We start from the raw sequence: 19,524 nt of genomic DNA, 5'->3' as shown, positions 1-19,524 counted from the left end.
TTAAATATTTTTAAATATTTAAATAAAATTTGAGTGATTTTGACTGACTTTGAAAATATTATACAATATTATACAAAATATGTATAATATTATACATGATTAAATAAATGCAGCCTTGGTGAGCATAAGGTGAGATTTCTTTCAAAATCATTAAAAAATATTTATTATTAATTTACAATAGTCATTATATAATATAAAAATAATTACAGTAAGAATTGTTTTTAATACTAAAATGTATACATGTGTATATTGATTTCTTTTTTAAATATATAGTTTATTTTAATGTAATTCATTTAATATAATTTTAAATTTTTATTAATTAAAAAAATAATTAAATATAATTAATTTAATATATTTTAATTAATTTGTATTCATTTAAAAAAATAAAACAGCTTTGTATCACAGAAATAAATTACGTTAAAATTCATTGCAAAAGAAAACAGCTATTTTAAATTGTAATAATATTTCTCAATATTACTTTTTTTATTGTAGTTTTAAGACTTCTTTCAAAAATGTTTAAAAACCCCAAACTTTTGAACGCTAGTGTACATTAAACGGGCCTCATGTGTAACAGCTCCATGGTTCTCGTGCGGTAATGATGTTCAACACGAGCAGCAGAAGGAGTCACAGCTCAGCTCTCAGTACGTCTGATCTATGAACTCTGCGATTGCGGGGCGTTTGATTGTTACATGGTCCGTCTGTTCCTCAGGCAGACCTCTGAGGTGCCCATCTATCAGTCTGACAGCAGACTTGGCAAATACAGCCAGACACACACACACACACACACACACACACACTCTCTCTCTCTCTCTCACACACACACACACACACACACACACAGTCTCACAGTTGGACATAGTCAAGTACAACATCAACAGAGTGTTCTCTCTACATGCCCTGCCAGTCCTGCCAGCATGTTCCTCGAGCAGATGTGGATAACAGCGGCCACTGATCTTACACACCGATACCAGTTACACACTAGACAAATCTCACATCCAGCAAAAGATATGGCTCCTTGTTAAATTTTAATTTAAAAACACAGTATTTGAAAAAGACTGTTTACTTAAAGGAATAGTCCAAAAATGAAAAACTTACTTGGCCTTAGCCCATATAAGATGAGTGTGTTTCTTCATCAGATTTGGAGAAATGTAGCATTGCATCAGTGTCTCAGCAATGGATGCTCTGCAGTGAATGGGTGCCGTCAGAATGAGAGTCCAAACAGCTGATAAAAACATCACAATAATCCACAAGTAATCCACAGCACTCCAGTCCATCAGTTCACATCTGGAGAAGACAAAAGCTAAAACAAATACAGCATTAAGACGTTTCTAACTAAAATATAATCCATAATAACGCTTCCTCCAGTGAAAAAGTGGTCTGGTCTGAATCAGGAGAGAAATCTGCACAGATCAAGCACCGTTTACAAGCCAAAACAGCTCTAAACAAATATGTGGTGAATTTTGATGTGAGAGACAACAGGAGATGGACATTTTTCACTGGAGGAAACGGTTTGAAGGTAAAACGTCTTAATGCTGGATTTGTCTCAGCTTTTGTCTTCTCCAGATGTTAACTGATGGACTGGAGTGCTGTGGATTACTTGTGGATTATTGTGATGTTGGTTACACTTTATTTCGATAGTCCACTTTAGACATTCTACTTACTGTAAGTAACTTTGCAACTAACTCTCATTAGAGCATTTGTAGACCGTTAGGTTAGGGTTAGTAGAATAAGCTGCCGTACTTGCGAAGTTACTTATAGTCAGTTGAGCAACCATCAAAATAAAGTGTTATTAGATATTAAACAGACAGACTACTAATACTCTAACGACTGCTAGTTGACATGTAGGTGCAAAGTTACTTATAGGAAGTAGAATGCCTAAAGTGGACTATCAAGATATAGCTGTTTGGACTCTCATTCTGACGGCACCCATTCACTGCAGAGGATCCACTGGTGAGCAAGTGATCCAATGCTACATTTGTACGTTTTTGAGGTTTTTCCCACTTCAAAACGTTGCTTCTGGCTAGTCCATAATCCATAATTACACTTCCTCCAGTGAAAAAGTCCTCTTCGAAATGATCGAATTACCTGTTTTTGATTCTGTCATTGGTGCAGAGTTTACAGAATCATGGGTAATGTAGTTTCTTACCAGGAATTATTTACAAAAATTAAAAAAAAAGCATTCTGATGGCTTCAACAAAAGCATTTACCATCGATTAACAACCTCACAATAGGTCTGTAAAGGTTATTGTTCAAAATCAATTCACCTATGGAGAAAATGAATGTTTTCATTTTAATTGTACTTGCATTCAAATTTGAACTGCATCCTATTTGCCACATTAATACAAATTCAAATTCTCAATTCAATCAATTCTGAAATGCACACAATGTCTTGGAACCTAAACTCTATTTTCTGTGTAAAAATACGTTCTAATATACACTTTCCCAAGTATATATTAATACATCTGTAGGCTGTATTGCTGAAGCGTGTAATAAAATAGTCTTTTTCAGTCACTCATTCCTTGTATTTCTGTCTTTCTCTCAGATTGTGAGTGTGGGCAAACATGTGAAAGGATATCACTACATCGTGGCTAACCTGGTGAGTGCTGGCGCGGGTTTATACAGGGATGGAGCGCTGGAGGAAATGAACACATGTAGAGGACAGCGTGTCCTCTGGCTGTAATTCTCTGTGACTGAGCTTCACTTTCCTGAAGAAAACCAGAACGCAGTATTACATTTTGGCATCTAACTCACATCGTTTGTGAAGGATTCCTTAAATCATGTGCACTAGTGCTTTACCAAGTGATCAGACGATAATTACAATAATTATTTTTAATATTAAAATTAATTTCCTAAAATGTATAATTAAAATGAAAGAATTAATTAACTTCAGCGACACCCAAGACGACATTAGCAAATGTATACATTTATATTAAATAATTTAATTAATTTAATATAATTTTCAATGTATTTGTATCTTTTTCGAATTAATTTTTAATATAAATTATTAATTTAATTAATTTTAATTTTAATTAATTTAATATAAAACTTTATGTATTTGTAAGAATCTTTCTCTAATTACATTTTTAAATATATACATATATATATAATATATATAATAATTACATTTTTAAATATGTAATTTAAAACCAACCACACCAAACACCCTAGCAACCACATAGCAACAAACTAAACATTACTCATATCATCTTAGCAACCATAAATCAATGCCCTGGCAACACTGCACTTCTCACATCTTTTTTTAATGTATCTGTATGTATCTTTCTCGAATTAATCTGAGCGAATCACGTAGCAACCACCCAAAACACCCTAGCAACATGAGGTGTTTTGCACCTCTCAGAAACTGTAAAACACAATCTGGATGATTAATTTGATCTGAACTGGTAGTTAGTCTCAAGGAGTTTGCAGTCTTGTTCAGTTTCGGAGACTCTGACTATGATTGACTGCTGAACCTGAACTTTGTTACGTGTGATTTATCGTTGCTTATTTTGTGCTGTGCTTTAACATATTCTGTGCTGACATTTGTTAGCGTCAGCATCTGGGATATTAAGAAATGTTATAACTCACATTTATTCAGTCAATCTCCATTTTTCCACCTTTTTATCTTTTCAATGAATCGGCTGCATTCGCTCTCACTCTGATTTGCTCTCTGTCTTTCTCCCTGCAGGGATTTAAGGACATTTCTCTTGAGAGGTTTATGCACGGCGGGGCAAACGTAACTGGTTTCCAGTTGGTGGATTTCAGCAAACCAGTGGTGATCAAACTAATGCAGCGGTGGAACAAACTAGACCAGAGGGAGTATCCAGGATCTGAGAGCCCACCCAGGGTAAGCAAATACATTTACAACATAATTAAACACAAATGCAAACACTGAATAACAAACACTGCGGACATTTATTTGCACACACTTTATTTTTCTGCATTGTTTCAGCACCCAGTTCACTAAAGGAATTAGCGCAAACATGCTCTGAGATCTGTACTAAACGCCATTGAATCCATTAGCAGCATAATTCCTTATCTACTCAAACAGCGTGCTTCGAAACCGCCCAGCAAATAGCAGGTTGGTTTAAATCAGGTCGAAACTCTGATAATCCTGTCGGACGCATGTGGCAGAGTTCCAGTCACAGATGTTCAGCCAATCAAACTGTGACAGGACACATTCTTCGTGAAGCTTTAGCCAATGAGATTTAACGAGCAGCTGCCCAGGCAATATTTGAGTCAATTAAGCCATGACAGACCGCAGCCGGAGCCACGTTTAACCCATCTGTTGGGGAACATGTGAAATAAAGTCTAAATACAAGTAAATAAATGTTGTGTTTTGAAGACTGGGAAACCATTCTAGTTTTCCAAGAGACAAAGAGAAAAATTCACATTTAGGGGCACAATTACATAGTATCAAATATTGTGTTTTTCCTTTATAAAGGGATACAATGAAGGCAAAAACAGTAATAGTGCTGTCAAATCGATTAATCGCACAAAAAAAAAAAAAATTGTTTACATAATAAATGTGTGTGAACTGTGTAAACACAAACTTTTATTTTGGATGCCATTAATCGTGATTAATTGATTTGACAGCACTAATATATATATTTATATATATATACACCATGGTCTGTCTGAATACTCTATTCTGATTGGCTGGCAGGTGTGCATTAAAACCGTTTAATGCACAGGTAGTTCTAAGTCAGTTTAATCACCGTTCTATATTAATATGTTGCTTCAATTGATGCACACAAACACACACACACACACACACACACACACACACACACAGTGCTGGGTAGTAACTAATTACATGTAATCTGGATTATGTAATCAGATTCCAAAAATAAAGTACTTATAATTAGATTATATTACAGATTACAGTTACTTTTTTATAATTACATGATTACATATTATTTACACAATGGCAGTAAATTATTCAGAATGTATTGATTCGCCCTAATTCTTCTATTTTCTCTCTTAAATATTAGTAAAATATATTATATACTAAATACTAAAAAAAATAACAATACTAAAAAAATACAATTAAGTAAAGTATATAAATATATTTATAAATATATTAATATCAAATTCCTGTTTTTCCATCCCCAAATTTAAGACTCTTAAAATTATTAAGATGTTTGTTATAAAATTTAAGATATTTTTTAAAACTCAGATATTATAATTCAAGACTTATTACCTTAAATTTCATAAAACTGATTATTTTTATATTTTAAGGACCCACTGGGCCGTTTTGTTATTCACACACATGCTCCTAAATACATTTTACAGTTCGCACACATCTATTCTTAGTCGCAAATACAAGTGAAATGCTCGCACGGTACCACACAAAAAGTATTACAGTTCTCCGTACTAGAAAACAAGACAAATATACTCATTAAGATGGTTTTGTTTTGCATAACCTCACCTCATCGTGCTGTCCTCAGCTCAAAAACCTTGCTTTTCCCCTCTGTTGATAACGTGGAGCTCCTTCTCTACTCCCATTGATTAGTACTTCCATCCTGCAGTCCCTGCTCTAAATTATCAGAGGAACATCAGACCAATCTTTATGGGTTCATTAGAGCACACTTTATAGGCAAGAGCCTTGACTATCTCCATCTCTTGCTCGCTCTTGATTTTCTGCATCTCACTCGCTGACTCCCCCTTTAATGATTGTTGTTTGTTTCTGTCTTTCCCTCAATGTTAATTGGATGTTATTATGCCTCTGCTAGAACCATAAATCTTCTGCTGATCAATGCAAATTTAATTTACACTTACAGTCTTATGTACACTTCCACAAATATTACCCTGCGTATGCAAATCTTTTTGACGTCATTCTACCTTCATAAGTTCATTCATAACAAACGGTGTCAGTGCAGATCCAGCCACTGACACTCGTTCTGTCTTATTGGGACGATTTACTCATGCAAATAGCCATGCTTTTGTATTTGTTTATGGAAATAACAACAGATGAAATTATTTTTTTTTTTTACCGCTAGTGGTACCTCATAAAGAGAAAAACGATGCACTGTTTTCCCCAGCAATCTCTCTGGATCTTTACTGCTCTGTAGCAACAATCTGTACTGCTTTACAGCTAAATAGCTTTTCCAGTAACAAATAGTGACGGTGCTACATTGCAGTTTTATGTCACATTGCATTACATACACAGCCTTACAAGCAAGCCGGCGGAGGCAATAATCAATGCACTCACCTAGATTGCCCTCTCTGTTGCATTTACATCTACTTTAGGCACTAGGACGGCTCTGCATTATACTGGATATGTGCTTGTAAACAGGAAGCATGGGTAATGTAGTGTGAATGAAGTAAAGACACAATATTCCTTTTACCTCCTCAGTACACATCATCATTGACGTACGATGGTGTGCTAGTGATGGCGGAGGCGTTTCGAAATCTGCGCAGACAGAAGATCGACATCTCTCGCAGAGGCAACGCTGGAGACTGTCTGGCAAACCCAGCTGCTCCTTGGAACCAGGGCATCGACATGGAACGATCTCTGAAACAGGTGAGAGTTGATGGGATGCTGTGAGCAAGACTGGGTAGGATGTTATCTAAAAATGGTAATGACAGGACTGAACGACAAGTAGAAATGGGCGGGACTCTGTGAGACAGGTGGAAATGGGCGGGACTCTGTGAGACAGGTGGGAATGGGCGGGACTCTGCACGACAGATGGGAATGGGCGGGACTCTGTATGACAGGTGGGACTCACCTAGATTGCCCTCTCTGTTGCATTTACATCTACTTTAGGCACTAGGACGGCTCTGCATTATACTGGATATGTGCTTGTAAACAGGAAGCATGGGTAATGTAGTGTGAATGAAGTAAAGACACAATATTCCTTTTACCTCCTCAGTACACATCATCATTGACGTACGATGGTGTGCTAGTGATGGCGGAGGCGTTTCGAAATCTGCGCAGACAGAAGATCGACATCTCTCGCAGAGGCAACGCTGGAGACTGTCTGGCAAACCCAGCTGCTCCTTGGAACCAGGGCATCGACATGGAACGATCTCTGAAACAGGTGAGAGTTGATGGGATGCTGTGAGCAAGACTGGGTAGGATGTTATCTAAAAATGGTAATGACAGGACTGAACGACAAGTAGAAATGGGCGGGACTCTGTGAGACAGGTGGAAATGGGCGGGACTCTGTGAGACAGGTGGAAATGGGCGGGACTCTGTGAGACAGGTGGAAATGGGCGGGACTCTGTGAGACAGGTGGAAATGGGCGGGACTCTGTGAGACAGGTGGAAATGGGCGGGACTCTGTGAGACAGGTGGAAATGGGCGGGACTCTGTGAGACAGGTGGGAATGGGCGGGACTCTGCACGACAGATGGGAATGGGCGGGACTCTGTGAGACAGGTGGGAATGGGCTGGACTCTGTACGACAGGTGGGAATGGGCTGGACTCTGTATGACAGGTGGGAATGGGCTGGACTCTGTACGACAGGTGGGAATGGGCGGGACTATGTAAGACAAACGGGAATGGGCGGGACTCTGTATGACAAGTGGGAATAAAAAGGACTGTGTAAGGTAGGTGGTAATGGGCAGGACTCTGTACGACAAGTGGGAATAAGCGGGACTCTGTATGGCAAGTGGTAATGGGCGGGACTCTGTATAACAAGTGGGAAAGGGCGGGACTCTATATGACAGGTGAGACAGGGTGGGAAGCTCTGGGTGGGATTCTGTACGAAGGGTGAAGCATTACCTGAAAGGTGAGTGTGGGTGGAACTGAAAGAGAGGTGAGACTGGGCGAGATGCTCTCTGACAGGTAAGTTTGGACAGGGCTTCGCATGACAAGTAGGAGTGGGCGGGACTGTTGTCTGAAAGATATGAGTGGGCGGGACTCTGTACAACAAGTGGGTGGGACACTGCCTGAAAGTGAGAGTGGGCGGGACTCTGTATGACAGGTGGAAGTGGGCAGGATGCTGTCTAACAGATAAGAGTTGGCAGGCCTCTTTATGGCGGTACACTGTCTGAAAGTGACAGTGGGCGGGACTCTGAACGGCTGCTGGAAGTGGGCAGGACACTGTCTGAAAGGTGAGAGTGGGCAGGACTGTACAACAGGTGGGAGTGGATTTGATGCTCTTCGACAGGTAAGAATGGGCAGAGCTCTGTACTAGAGGTGGGAGTGGGCGGGACACTGTCTGAAAGGTGAGAGTGGGCAGGACTAAATGGGGGCTCGGACAATGCAGGATACAAAGGATACATAAACTTGCTATCAAATCTGACACTAGTTTGAACTCATCTTAAAAGTTTAATCCACTCAGCAAACTAAAATTGTAGCTACAAATTATAACTTTGCTCCATGTTTACCAAAAGTGATATGTGTTCTGTCTTACTAATACTTCCTTGTGTATGTGTGTGTGTAAAGGTGAGAATCCAGGGTCTCACTGGGAATATCCAGTTTGACCATTATGGACGCAGAGTCAACTACACCATGGATGTCTTTGAGCTAAAGAGTAACGGCCCCCGCAAGGTCAGACACACAACACAGTTTCATACATTTAGACACACAAGCATCCATTTATACAGATACACACCGTAATTTGATACACACAGGATTGATCACCCCATCGTCTATCATCTGCAGATCGGTTACTGGAATGACCTGGATAAATTGGTTCTGGTCCAGAATGAGCTCTCCATGGGAAATGATTCTGCTATGGAGAATAGAACGGTTATCGTCACGACTATAATGGTAATGTACACGCAACCACCCACATCCACAGTCTTACACACATAGTGCCATCTACAGTGAGCAGAACACATTACATCGGTTAGATCTACTTGATTAAAACTCACTTGCATTGCTCTCGACTGTATTAGTGAGAAAAATGATTAAAGAAAGCGAGCCAGTGAAAGCGAGAGAGAGAGTGCTGACTGTGCATTAATTCATTTATTATGTTAATGTCATCAGTTTATCCATAGATAAGGGAACAAGAGGGTTATACTGAAGAGAAAAAGTTTATATATGCGTTTGAGGTTGATGTTTAAATTTCCCTTAAAAATGCACCACAGTAACCATCGTTTTCAACAAATCACCATAGTTATAAGCAGTCATTGTTAAGGGTGCTGTCCCACTAGCTGATTCAATTTGAATTTGGACAGGGGTGTCAAACCTACCAACTGTTTTTGCCAAAAAGTCGTAGGTCTGTCACACTCAGCAATTAATAATGGATGAGATGACAGACTGAAAGACTGTCTGTGACATTTCCATCCCATTCTGTCACGAACTGCTGAAATAAGAACAGGAGCACCATGCAAGCAATCAAAATAGGCTGAATTAGATTATACAAATGTACAGATACGCTATATGACTTTGCATTCGCTGTCAGTTCTTTAGCCTGAGAACATTTGCATGAATGTATTTGGTAGGTGCTTTAATTCAAAGTAAATTACACTGCATTCATGCATTCCCTGAGAATGCAACCCATGACCTTGACATCATGTTCTACTATTTAAGTTACATGAATGCCATATTACACACAGAAGAAGATGAGAAGAAGCTCAAAGGCCATGAGAGCTGCCCACTTACTGGCTCAGGCTATTTCAAACTTGCTAAAAGTTGCATTTCAGTCTGGGGCGTTAACAAAAGCGTTGAGTCACTATCTGACCTCTGATTCTCCAACAGCTCACAGCCGAAAATCGATTAGCAGGACATCAGCATTGAAGCCCTACAAATTCAGAACCTTTTAGCAATCACAATTAGACAAGCTCCAAGGGTTCATATTTTAGAAAATATGCATCTGAACTCTCTCAGTTTGTAATGTTTTAAAACATTTTCAGTTTTGAAAATATCAACATTAGAATTAAAAGAACATTATGGAAACCTGTTTCTGCCACAGAATAAAATCTCACAATTCTGCATTTATATCTCATAATTCTGCATTGATACCTCAGAATTATGCGTTTATATCTTGTAGTTCTGCACTGATATCTCATAATTTTGCATTTGTAACTCGTAATTCTGCATTGATATCTCATAATTCCGCACTTATATCTCGTAATTCTGAATTTATATCTCGCAGTTCCACGTTTATATGTCGCAATAAAAAATTTGTATTTTAATGTTAAACTTTTTAGTCACTTCTAATGTTTTTTACTTTAATTTAGAAAATATCAACATTAGAATTAAAAGAACAAACAAAAGGTAAAAAATTAGCTGAATGTATTAATGTAGTAGCTTAAGTATGAGAAGTGCTATAAAATAGCGTTTCTTTATTATTACATACATATATACAGCCTGTCCTTCAAACCATATTTGAAGTTTTTTAATTGCTTTCCATTTTATTAACTACTGTAGTTTTACTACAGTAACAATGGTATTTTGGTGGAAACTATGGTCAGTGTGGTAAATTCTATAAGGGTTTAAACAGGGAAAAGAGCGATAGAAAATTATACCTTAGCAGGCTCCTCCTCTCTCTCTCTCTCTCTCCTTCTCTGTCTCTCTTTTCTTTTCTGCCATGCGCTTTTTAAGGCGATGGAGAATTTTACCTCTGCAGGATCATCATCGTTTCCATCACTGCTAAAGAATCCGCTGTTCAGACACTGAGCAGAGAGAAGAGGACGAGACAACCGTGAGACACCAGAGAGAGTGTAATGATTCAGCTGTTTCAGACACTCTTCAGCTGGGACTGCAGCGTTAAACTAACATTCAGCCCACGTACTTGAGGTGCAATGCCAAGGGTGTAAAAAGCAGCTTTGTGGGTATTTTGTTTTGTCATCTTGTGATTGCTTGCCCTTGCTCTATGAATTACATGGCTGGCATTTAAAGGCATCATGAAACTGAAACCGACCCAAGTTACTGTAACAAATGTTCCTGCTCTCATTGTGCACAATAGTTAAGTGCATGTTAATCTAAAAAAAGCTTTTTTATGATCTTTGAATGTAAAATCAGGCCCAACCATTCATTATTTCCCACATAATATTCCATTTTACTCAGAACTGTTAAATATTACAACAGTTTATATATATATATATATATATATAATATATAGAGAGAGAGAGAGAGAGAGAGAAAGTCCATGTTATTCTATAGATAGATAGATAGATAGATAATTTTAAACTTTCATCAAATCTTGATGAATAATAAAATCAAGCCCCAACATTCATTATTTCCCCACATAATATACTCAGAAATATTTAATATTGCAGCAGTTAAATATAAATAAAATCGGTAACATGTTACAAAAAAAAGAAATAAACATTTATTAAAAACGTATAAAAAAATCTTACCGACCTCAAACTTTTGAACAGTAGTATATATATATATATATATATATATATATACTAAAATATAAATTATTTAGTATAAATACTTTTTGTTCAGTAAATGTAATTTTTAAAAAATAAATTACAAGTACTTATGAAAAGTATATTTATTCTAAACACTTTATTCACTTATATACAATAAAGGACAAAAATGAATTATTTCCTAAATTAAACCATAAAAATGTAAAATTCAATAATTGAAAAATAATCAAAATAATAATCAAAAAACACCTACTAAAAATGTATTTCTTTACCTTCATGCTGTGACTGACAATAGAGAACCAATTACAAGTACATTTACTCTAAACACTTTGTTTTGTAAATATACTTGTAATTTAATATAAATTGTTTATACATTTAAAATAATATTTATTTAAAAAATAGTCTAAATTATAGTTTGTTGAGAAATAAATTACAAGTATATTTACTGAATGAAAAGTATATTTATTATAAACACATTTTGTCAACTTATACATAATGAGGGAGGAAAAATAATTGTTTCCTAAATTAAATCATAAACCCACATATTATGATTTCCCACATAATATTTATTTTTACTCATAAATATTTAATACTACAGCAGTTAATATATATATATATATATATATATTTTTTTTTTTTTTTTTTAACTGCTGTAATATTATTAATATTGTTATTATATGCTTTTTAAATAAATGTTGCCAGAAAATCAAAAAAGTTTTTTAAACGTTTCATCAAATCCTGATGAACTAAATCAAGTTCCATCATTCATTATTTCCCAAATACTATTCAGAAATATTTAATATTACAGCAGTTAAACATGTACAAGATCTGTAAAATGTTAAAAACAAAAATAAAAAGCATATACTTTTTTAATGAAGGTTGCCACACGTCAGTGCATGTTATCTAAAGAGAAAAAAGTTTTAAAATCTTTCATCAGAATGTAATACCTTTATAGTCTGCTGACGTAACCACGGTCACATGGGTGTGAAACAATTTATGTTAACCAATAATATCATAGCAAACTCAAACTCAAATTCAATTAAACAATGAAAGATAAAATCACAATCTACATTTACAATATTCATTCTATAATGGAAGTTGGAGCTTTATGGTACAGTCTTGTAACGTCACATTATTGTGTTGCCTTTAAATGTCCTGAAATCCATCAGAGGATTGTGTTTCTTGAAGGTGTGATGACCTGAGATGCTGTTTTCTGTGTTTATGGAGGATGATCTCTATCATTCATGCTACAATTAAATGATCCACTAACAAAGATGTTGCCCTGAAACTCTGAAGTGCAAGCATGTTGGATTTATATATTTGTATATTCATCAGGATCATGCATCATTCAAAACTGAATTGATATTACATTATAATTCAATGCCTGAATCACTCCAAACCTTCTCAAGCACATTAGGTAAAGGTTTGTGACACACCTTATAGCATCTCCATATCAAACATCAAACACAGCGTACAGGAAGCAGCTAGTGCAGGTCGACACGGTGACACCTTCACAAAATAGTTTTATTTATGCCGGGATACGGTGAGTCATGGCCTTTACAAAGAATATAAAGACCTGGTCTCTCATTTCTGATACGTTTCATCCTTGATTACACACACAGCGGCTGCTGAAGTGTGTGTGTGAGTGTGTGTGTGTGTGTGTGTGTGTGTGTGTGTGTGTGTGCTGTTGCACTGATGTGTTTAATGTAACTTTGCACCTGAAAAAGTCAATATGGATTCAAAACTTATCCTATTTTTTTTTAAATATACATTCATATATCAAAATGTAATAACTTTCTCCAGCCTCTGAAACAAGTTGATATTAAACTAAATTTTAAACTAAAATTGAAACCCTGTCATTAAAAGGAATATTCGGTTATTAGGTTATTAAAACGGGAAATGGGAAATGTTCGTTTCAAAATGAAAAAGTTTAACTTTAAAAGTTAAAAAACTTTAAATTGCCAATTCTGGCTAAAATAAGAGTAAAAAAAATGTTTAAACTGGAAATGGGAAATGTTCATTTCAAAATGAAAAAGCAATCATTATTTACTCACCCTCATATCACTCCAAACTGTATGACTTTCTTTCTTCTGTTGGAGAAAAAAAAAGATATTTAGCATCTACAAGCATTTTATAAACAGCATCAATGATATGCTTGATTAATGTATAATGTGTTATAAGGTGTTACAGTTTCAAAATAATAGTGTAAAAATAAATTTTTTTTTTTTTTTTTTTAACTGCTGTAATATTATTAATATTGTTATTATATGCTTTTTAAATAAATGTTGCCAGAAAATCAAAAAAGTTTTTTAAACGTTTCATCAAATCCTGATGAACTAAATCAAGTTCCATCATTCATTATTTCCCAAATACTATTCAGAAATATTTAATATTACAGCAGTTAAACATGTACAAGATCTGTAAAATGTTAAAAACAAAAATAAAAAGCATATACTTTTTTAATGAAGGTTGCCACACGTCAGTGCATGTTATCTAAAGAGAAAAAAGTTTTAAAATCTTTCATCAGAATGTAATACCTTTATAGTCTGCTGACGTAACCACGGTCACATGGGTGTGAAACAATTTATGTTAACCAATAATATCATAGCAAACTCAAACTCAAATTCAATTAAACAATGAAAGATAAAATCACAATCTACATTTACAATATTCATTCTATAATGGAAGTTGGAGCTTTATGGTACAGTCTTGTAACGTCACATTATTGTGTTGCCTTTAAATGTCCTGAAATCCATCAGAGGATTGTGTTTCTTGAAGGTGTGATGACCTGAGATGCTGTTTTCTGTGTTTATGGAGGATGATCTCTATCATTCATGCTACAATTAAATGATCCACTAACAAAGATGTTGCCCTGAAACTCTGAAGTGCAAGCATGTTGGATTTATATATTTGTATATTCATCAGGATCATGCATCATTCAAAACTGAATTGATATTACATTATAATTCAATGCCTGAATCACTCCAAACCTTCTCAAGCACATTAGGTAAAGGTTTGTGACACACCTTATAGCATCTCCATATCAAACATCAAACACAGCGTACAGGAAGCAGCTAGTGCAGGTCGACACGGTGACACCTTCACAAAATAGTTTTATTTATGCCGGGATACGGTGAGTCATGGCCTTTACAAAGAATATAAAGACCTGGTCTCTCATTTCTGATACGTTTCATCCTTGATTACACACACAGCGGCTGCTGAAGTGTGTGTGTGAGTGTGTGTGTGTGTGTGTGTGTGTGTGTGTGTGTGTGTGCTGTTGCACTGATGTGTTTAATGTAACTTTGCACCTGAAAAAGTCAATATGGATTCAAAACTTATCCTATTTTTTTTTAAATATACATTCATATATCAAAATGTAATAACTTTCTCCAGCCTCTGAAACAAGTTGATATTAAACTAAATTTTAAACTAAAATTGAAACCCTGTCATTAAAAGGAATATTCGGTTATTAGGTTATTAAAACGGGAAATGGGAAATGTTCGTTTCAAAATGAAAAAGTTTAACTTTAAAAGTTAAAAAACTTTAAATTGCCAATTCTGGCTAAAATAAGAGTAAAAAAAATGTTTAAACTGGAAATGGGAAATGTTCATTTCAAAATGAAAAAGCAATCATTATTTACTCACCCTCATATCACTCCAAACTGTATGACTTTCTTTCTTCTGTTGGAGAAAAAAAAAGATATTTAGCATCTACAAGCATTTTATAAACAGCATCAATGATATGCTTGATTAATGTATAATGTGTTATAAGGTGTTACAGTTTCAAAATAATAGTGTAAAAATAAATATTCAAATAGTGCTGCCCATTTTCCTTCTATTCTTCATTGGTACTACATTTATATATTTACTACTAAATATATAACTTCAAAAATACAAGTATATTTAATTGTTCCATAAATATACTTGTAATTAATTAATTTAGTCTAAATTATAGTTTGTTGAGAAATAAATTACAAGTATATTTACTGAATGAAAAGTATATTTATTATAAACACATTTTGTCAACTTATACATAATGAGGGAGGAAAAATAATTGTTTCCTAAATTAAATCATAAAAATGTAAAATTAAAATAAATAATTGAAAAAAAAAAATCAAAATAAAACACCTAATTAAATAAAATATTTGATTTCTTCAAATATTTTTCATTTTTAACAGAGAACCAACTACAAGAATATTTACTCTAAACGCTATCAGTTCTGTAAATATTGTTGTAATTTATTTTTAAATAAATTGTTTATATATTTATTAGTAAAAATATAAATTATTTATTTTAAAAATAGTCTAAATTTAGTCTAAATACTTTTTGTTAAGGAAATATAAATGATTTAAAAATATATTTAATGAATGAAAAAGTATATTTATTCTAAAAACTAAACTAAAAAGGAATTATTACCTAAAGTAAATCATTAAAAATATAATATTAAATTATATTTAAAATAATTTTTAAAAATCTAAATAAATGTAATTTGACTAACATCCGAGAGCCGTTAACCTGCAAATGTGCTGTTAAATTATTGAACTAGTAATCAAAAAATCTAAAATGGAATTAAATATTCAAAGGTCAAAAAATGTGTGAATTTGTGTTCGGCTACTGCAGTAACTAATGCAGGCTTTCTAACAGCTTGCCAATGCAATAATTGAATGTCAGTTAATGTAAATATAAACAAATAAAATAAAATATGCCTATAATAGCAAATAATGACACAAATGAAAAATAAGAATCACCATTGGGTTGCATGCAGACGAACCTGACCTTCAGCCTCCACAGTGTTTGCCTCTGTTTCAGATCTCCCACAATCCACTGCAGAGTCACATTCCACTCTGACTCCACTCTTATATGAATCACAACCACACGAATTCATCATAAATAAAACATTAATATATCCGTTACATTATATCAGTAGAACAGACCATTTCCTGTTGACTTTAAACCAGATCTTTTTAATAACACAATGCGAGCACAAACAAAAACACTTACTATAAATAGACACGTTAATTAATCTGATGAGAGTTCTCGAACCGATCAAGCGTAAGTGTGACAGATGCAGAGCAGCACATCCAGATGTGTTTGTGTATATGGACATGTGTGCTTCAGACGGAGAGAAGGATTGCAGAGTAACTGATAGCTGTAATTAGTGTAACTCCATCAAGGGGATGCGAGGCACGTTCCTCCTACTGTATGTATTATACACTGAAGCCTCACACACACACACACACACACACACACACACATCCATTCATCCGTTCTCTTTTCTTACATTAATGTCTTTCACCTGGAAGAGTGTGTCCACCCACTCACTGTTTAGTCAAATTATTTAGTCGTAATTCTGAGCTTAAAAGAATAGTTCACTTAAAAATTAAAATTTGCTTAAATCTCAGGTCATCCTCAGGTCATCCAAGATTAGGATGAGTTTGTTTCTTCATCAGATTTGGAGAAATGTAGCATTGCATCACTTGCTCACTGCAAGTGAATGGGTGCCGTCAGAATGAGAGTCCAAACAGCTGATAAAAACATCACAATAATCCACTAGTAATCCACAGCACTCCAGTCCATCAGTTCACATCTGGAGAAGACAAAAAATGCATGTTTGTAAGAAACAAATCCATTATTAAGACGTTTATAACTTAAAATCGCCATTTCTGGCTAAAATAAGAGTCCAAAATCCATAATAATGCTTCCTCCTATTGTCCTCTCATATCAAAATCAGTGCTTGATCTGTGCATATTGCTCTCCTGATTCAGACAAGACCACCTTTTTCACTGCAGAAACCACTATAGAAGTCATATTGAAGATCTATTTCATGATCTATTAACAGCATTAGTGATATGTTACCAATAACTACAGATAACAGCGATTAACACCAGTCTCATGCTAGTATGTAAAATGTTGTAAGGTTTTATGGTTTCAAAATAAGTCATTTAGTTTCATATTTTCATCATTTATTTGCAGTGCTGCCTTCTGTGCTTCTATTGATCATATATTTATATATTTACAGACACATGTATAAATCAATAAAAATATTTAATTATTTACTAGTAAATATATTACTTTGTTTCCTCTAAATGCACTTTTTGTTCAGTAAATACACTTGTAATTTCTTTTTAAATAAATTATAAATTTACGCACTTACTATAGTAAATATATAAACAAAAATTACAAGTATATTCACTCTAAACAAACTTTTTGTTCAGTCATTTTTTTTTATATTTACCCAAAACACTTTCAGTAAAAGTATTTAATTATTTACTGGTAAATGTCATTTATTTATTAAATCATTTATAATTATTATTAAATCATTTATTTAGAAGTAAATCACAACAGTATTTCCTCTAAATGCGCTTTTTGTTCAGAAAATATATTTGTAAAATAAATTATTAACTTATACATTTACTGGTAAATATATAAACTAATAATTTATTTAAAATTAAATGACAAGTATATTCACTCAAAAAAAACTTTCTGTTAAAAACATTTATATATTTACTTATAAATATATAAATAATTTATTTAAAAATAAGCTAAACAAACTTTTTGTTCAGTAAATATATTTGTATTTGTTTTTAAACTAAGTGAACTAGTACATATATATATATATATATATATATATATATATAAATTGAAAAAAAAGAAAAAGAAAAGTATACTTACTCTAAACACTCTTTTCATTTATTGATAAATGGATATATTTATATATCAGTATCAAAGTGAAAAAGAAAATCGACCTTCAGAATGAAGCGCTATACACTGTGTGGTGATATTTCATTCAGTTTCTCCATTTAAAACCTCTAGAAATGTACAAAACTGTATATTTAATGTAGAATAATTGACTATCAAATGAATGTACTTTGACATTTACACTGTCAAAATGTATTGTTGTTTGTCTGTCTAAATGATCCTTGCTTTAATGTTTAGAATGATTTCTCTTGCCAGAAATGATCTCTTGATTTTATTTTCATTATATGAACTCGTTTATTATAATCTGCTCTAATTAAATCATTTGATTATCATTGACCAGTTGATTATAGTGACTTAATACTTGCATTTTGCCTCTAATGGTTTACATGTCAAATGTTTCAGACAGTCGTATACATGTGTGGAAATGATTCAAATAAATGTTTTGATTTATAATGATGATCTTGTCAGTCAAACCTTTATTGGCTGCATTTCTAATGAGCATCACAAATACATATTGCACTCATTTATGGCTCATAAAAGAGTGTAATATGAGTGTCCTACATGATGTACTACACATTTATGTTTGCAATCAGGTCCTGTGCATCCCAGCGAATACTCATGTTATCTGATTATGAGTATTAATGAAGTTACTATATGAAAAATATAACTCGTGTGCTTCAGAAAACCATCTGTACTGGTGCTTTAAAGAACCTAGTAACCAAAACGCTGATCTGAAGAACTTTTTAAGATCTTTAAGATCTCCAAAGAACCTATAAAGCCCAAAATGGTTCTTGATAAGAAGCCAGTCTTCCAAAGAACTTTTATTTTGAAAATTGTAATTAATAATACAGTTTAATTTTGAGGTCAGCTTGACCATCCCTGCCCACCTCTGTCTGTGTGTGTGTGTGTGTGTGTGTGTGTGTGTGTGTGTGTGTGCGTTTAGGAAGGACCGTACGTGATGTTGAAGAAGAACTGGGAGATGTACGAAGGAAATGACCAGTTCGAAGGATACTGCGTGGATCTGGCGTCCGAGATCGCCAAGCACATCGGCATCAAGTACAAGATCTCCATCGTTCCTGACGGGAAATACGGAGCCAGAGATCCAGAGACGAAGATCTGGAACGGCATGGTTGGGGAGCTGGTGTACGGGGTGAGATACATACATATATATCAGTCATACAAGGTCATTTACATTTGTTTTTACAGGATTTTACAGATATTTCTCGTTGTGTTTTATCATGAATGTTACCTTTTTCATGCACATCGCTTTTTTATGCATGTGCATCAGATGGAAGAGCCTGAAAAATAGATTTCCAACATGAATTGAGCTAAAGAAGTTAACTTTATCATACTACTGTTGTTTGATTTTGCTTGTTATAATAAAATGTTATGGAAATGCTAAAAAAAAAAAAGAAAAAGAAAGAAAAGAAAAAAACTGGAGAGAAGAACATTTTCACTAGTAAAAATATAAAGAATTATATTTATGGAATAAAAAGTGTTTAGTTTAGTGTTTCTTTTTTAATAAATTGTTTATATATTTACCAGCAAAATTAA

The 19,524-nt window shown here is 34.1% G+C and overlaps 1 protein-coding gene across 6 annotated transcripts in view; it reads left to right on the top strand.

Moving 5' to 3' along the window:
• gria4a (glutamate receptor, ionotropic, AMPA 4a) overlaps positions 1–19,524 on the top strand; it is a 99,156-nt gene that overhangs the window by 36,269 nt on the left and 43,363 nt on the right. For all 6 annotated transcript variants that reach the window (XM_016487601.1, XM_016487599.1, XM_016487600.1 and 3 more), the window contains exons 5-10: positions 2,543–2,596; positions 3,686–3,844; positions 6,356–6,523; positions 8,391–8,495; positions 8,610–8,717; positions 18,914–19,120. In XM_016487601.1, coding sequence (XP_016343087.1) covers positions 2,543–2,596; positions 3,686–3,844; positions 6,356–6,523; positions 8,391–8,495; positions 8,610–8,717; positions 18,914–19,120 — 801 coding nt within the window. The remainder of the gene's footprint in view (positions 1–2,542; positions 2,597–3,685; positions 3,845–6,355; positions 6,524–8,390; positions 8,496–8,609; positions 8,718–18,913; positions 19,121–19,524) is intronic.

This window comes from Sinocyclocheilus anshuiensis, unplaced genomic scaffold (genome assembly GCF_001515605.1).
Source record: "Sinocyclocheilus anshuiensis isolate Anshui unplaced genomic scaffold, SAMN03320099.WGS_v1.1 scaffold906, whole genome shotgun sequence".
NCBI lineage: Eukaryota > Metazoa > Chordata > Actinopteri > Cypriniformes > Cyprinidae > Sinocyclocheilus > Sinocyclocheilus anshuiensis.
Note: the sequence above shows the minus strand (reverse complement) of the source record. Positions and strands in the feature narration are given on the sequence as shown.